Source organism: Echinococcus granulosus (assembly GCF_000524195.1).
Source record: "Echinococcus granulosus chromosome Unknown EG_S00098, whole genome shotgun sequence".
In the NCBI taxonomy this organism is placed as follows: Eukaryota; Metazoa; Platyhelminthes; class Cestoda; order Cyclophyllidea; family Taeniidae; genus Echinococcus; species Echinococcus granulosus.
Genome location: NW_020170478.1, coordinates 117,580 through 121,497, shown reverse-complemented (window position 1 = coordinate 121,497; position 3,918 = coordinate 117,580). Strand labels below are relative to the sequence as shown.

At 45.8% G+C, this 3,918-nt stretch overlaps 2 protein-coding genes across 2 annotated transcripts in view; one reads left to right on the top strand and one right to left on the bottom strand. All coding sequences in view use genetic code 11, as the record gives it.

Moving 5' to 3' along the window:
- Window positions 1-629: 629 nt before the first annotated feature.
- EGR_08185 (hypothetical protein) lies at window positions 630-1,799 on the bottom strand (the record flags this gene model as incomplete). The annotated part of the gene is made up of 4 exons (XM_024497434.1): window positions 630-761; window positions 835-942; window positions 1,026-1,187; window positions 1,743-1,799. The coding sequence occupies 4 exons, from the start codon at window positions 1,797-1,799 to the stop codon at window positions 630-632; spliced, it is 459 nt and encodes a 152-aa protein (XP_024348144.1).
- Window positions 1,800-2,257: 458 nt separating this feature from the next.
- The window catches only part of EGR_08184 (hypothetical protein), a gene marked incomplete at both ends in the record, with an annotated part of 4,119 nt that continues 2,458 nt past the window's right edge, over window positions 2,258-3,918 (top strand). The window contains 2 exons of the mRNA XM_024497433.1: window positions 2,258-2,280; window positions 2,433-2,573. Of these exons, the coding sequence (XP_024348143.1) occupies window positions 2,258-2,280; window positions 2,433-2,573 (164 nt within the window). The remainder of the gene's footprint in view (window positions 2,281-2,432; window positions 2,574-3,918) is intronic.

The following is a 3,918-nucleotide window of genomic DNA, read 5'->3' as shown; positions in this document are numbered from 1 at the left end:
CTGCATGAGTACCTGCCACTCTCGTCTACCTCTCTACACGCCTGCTGTTGTCGTCTACCTATCGACCGACCTACGCGCACACTTATAAATCCACTGCCCATCTCTTCCCTTCCACCACTTGTTTCACTTTTCTTCTGCGCCCCTACATCCATCCATCCATCCATCCACGCATCCATCCATCGGTGGGAAAGTTGTTTGCAGCTCAGCGCTCTGCCCTCCTAACCGGACAGCCAATCGGCGGGCAGCGTAGTCATCTTATCGATCCATTGACTAGGGCGGATGAGTCACAGCAACAAGGTGCACGCACGCTCGCTCGCTCGGTGAGGAGAGTAGGTGGGCTGTGGGGGTGGTGAGAACTGGCTGTCTAAACCGCCGTCAACAGTTCGTGTGACACAATACAAAAAAAGCAGTGTTTTGGACATCACCCTGCATGTGCACGTCCTACTTATAAGCAGTCAGTAGAGGTGACACGTAAAGGTTCGAGAATAAGTAAATCTGCTTTCAAGAGACCGACCGATTTGTTCCACATCTTGCAATGAAGAAAAAAACTGAGCAACAAACATTCCAAATCCTCAGATTGGTTTGCAAATTGGCGTCTAGTACCACAAATGGAGGCGCTGCACAACTGTCTAATCCTGTTTTTCGAGACGAAATCGTGAAAACGACATGGGAGGCCGACGACAAAAAGAAGTTGGTACCACTTCCAAAAAAGGTGGTAAGCTTGAAAGAAGTACTGAACTATAGGCGGGGCCCCCGGTTACCTCAAAAGGGACAAACAACACTGTACCAAGCACTGGCTACTGAGAACTCCACATAAGTAGTATCATCACTCACATTAAGAGTGCTAGGAGTGGGCAGCTTCCTCATCCCCACTCGTACTCGCGTGACACCGTTGAGGTGGTGCTGTGGCGCTGCGATGGTAGCCGTTTCTGGAACTGCTTCCTGGGCACACTCAGTATGAGCCTACTTGAAGAATGCGTCTGCCGAGAGTGTGAGGGAGCAATAAAGCAGTGAAAAAAGAACACCTGCTGGAATGAAACAAGACGGGCGGCCCATATTGCAAGCGTACTTAATATACCGCCTGCAGTTTTCCCCTCCCAGTACCCCATAGTGATTGCGGCGCTATCAGACAGGGTGGTGGGGGTGGTGAGAGGAAATGGCTTGGGCGAGGAGACAGAGGCAGAGAGCTGTTGTGAGCAATTGGGTGTAGCATTGAAGGTATTCAAACACCTCTGCATTTTGCATCATGACAAACACTAGACATTAACATGCTTGTAGGTTTAAAGTCACTCCGTGCACAGAAATTTCTTTACTCCTCTACTTCTACAATTGCTGACTCGCAAATGGAATAGGTTTTTTAGCGGAAGGCAACAAATACTTGTGTGGTACAGGTAGGCTTACAGATTGGCAGTCGGCAGCGCTAGCTTCTCCACGAGATTGGTTTGGACAAGTGGTTTGAGATTGTTTTTCACATTAGAAGACGCCGTAAGTCGTTACACATTGAGGGTATAGAGGAGGGGAGAAAGGGAGGAAAAAGTGGGAGAGAGAGATTTATGTGTTGGACATCACAATGGATGCGCACGTCCGACTTATAAGTAGTCAGTAGAGGTGACACGTAAAAGCTCGAGAGTAGGTTCTGCGTCTCGCGCACTCTCACCACCCCACCCCACCTCACCCCACCTGCACTCTCCACTTGGGTGCTAATTGCACTTCTGCCACAACAACCACGCGAAAACGCGTACCTTCATGCCACTTGGCAGCACACGCTCATACTCCGCCGTGCCAAGCTGACGCGACATTGTGTTACTAAAGCATCTTTATTTAACTAACTTACTTTGAAAAACTAAGCTTTTTGCTCGAAATTTCTAAAATTAAACATTAAAAAATACTACATTTTTGTATTTTGTTGCCATTTTTTAAAATTTACTTGTTTTTATCTTACGTATTGCTAGTATTCATAATTTAAATTTAGCCCTTTTTTCGTTTGTTTATATTGTTAGCGTCGAGTTTATTGGCTGCTGTTTATGTACATTGTCCGTCGATATTGTGAGTTTTTGTTCATTGTACTAGTGTGACATTTTCAGTTAAACAGGGATAAATTGTGAATATAAAGCGAAAATGTGTTAAACTTTTGACTTTACTTTGTGTTTGTTGCCGTGTGAAGCCTAAAGTGGACCGGAATATGTCCGTTTCTTGTGTTACATCTGGTGTACTTCGAGAGATGTTTGAAGAACAATAAGCTGGAAATTGGGCCTTGATGTTACTCTGTACCTTGGTCAGGTACGAATTGGCTTCATTCAGTGTGTTAGTGTATTGTTTTGTGAGTCCTAATTGTCTCGGTTTGTGTTTCAGGAGAGGCATCGCTATCATCTTTCTTCCTAGTAGCTTTTCACAATTACATGGTAACATTGGCTTTATTCCAACTGTTATAGTATCCGTTTTTATAGAATGTATCAAATAAAGCATCAGCATCCAGGGCGAGCGTACTTGGGTGCTCCCTTCTCTGTAAACGAAGTGAGTTACGTCTCCTACAACTTTAGGAATGGTGATTTTAGCGAACGCAAGCCGAGATGGTAAGTATTTTCCGACAGACGATACGTCGACGTGTGTCCTATGTCCATCTACTAATTAGTTTGTCATTATTCAGATCGTTTCTCCATATCTCACTGTGCTTTCAGGGGTAGCGCGATGTTTTTCCGGTGAGAGATTGTTGGCGCAGCTGCTGGGTGTGTGTAGACGAAGGTAAAATTGTACCTGGGAAAGCGGAACCAAGTGTACAATGTGGTGTAGTCGGCCTTTTCTCTGTGAGTGTGCAAAGGATGTGCATATCGTCGAGGCTGTGGCGATGGCGAAGTACATTTTGGTGAGCGGTGTTCGCTAATGGATGTTTGCTGAAACTGTTGGAATTCTGCAAGGTGTGGTGCGGTGATTCTTGCGTTTGCGACATTGCAGGCAGAAAGGAGCAGGCGTCAATGTCAATGAAAGAAGAGTGCCCATTCAAAATGGGCAAAGCCTTCCTCTTCTTATTTCTCTTCTTCATCTCACAGTTTGCTTGGCATTGTGTTTCCTGTATAATTTTTGTCGTCGTTAGGCAATTTTGCCAGTTTCTTCTTGTGCCAATGTTATTTTGCCGATGAGGGATGTGCATACGGTGTGGTGGACACACGTTTGTGTTAATCCGACTCGGTGGTTTAGGGCTCTCTGTGTGGGTAGACCATCGTCGAGGTGTGTGCGTTGGCTGCCATGAATATAGGCCACTCGATGGGATGATTGTTCACCAAATGCTCGTAAATGCGGTGTTCAGTAGGGATGTATTGTCATCATGGTTACCTTGTAGGACACGCACGAATCGCCTCGACGACTTGTTGCCTTCCACTACTGCAGTGGTAGTAGTGTAGCAGATCGGGTGTGTTGTTTTCCACCCTTCCTTTCAAAATAAAAAAAGACGTCTAATGTTACTGCAGTTAAGTACTAGAAAATTAGGGAAAAGTTTTATATTATAAAGTAAATTAAGATGCTTTAGTAACACAATGTCGCGTCAGCTTGGCACAGCGGTGTATGGGAGTGTGCCGCCAAGTGGTATGAAGGGGCGCGTTTTCGCGTGGCTGTTGTGGCAGAAATGCAATTAGCACCCAAGTGGGTGGGGTGGGGCGGTGAGAGTGCGCGAGACGCAGAACTCACTTTCGAGCCTTTACGTTTCACCTTTACTGACAACTTATAAGTAGAAAGTGCGCATCCACTGTGATGTCCAACACATAAATCTCTCTCCCCCGCTTTTCCCTCCCCTCCTCCATTCCCTCAGTGTGTAACGACTTACAGCGTCTACTAATTAGAAAAACAATCTCAAACCACTGGTCTAAACCAATATCGTGGAGAAGTTAGCGCTGTTGATTGCCGATCCGCTACCACGAATGCACA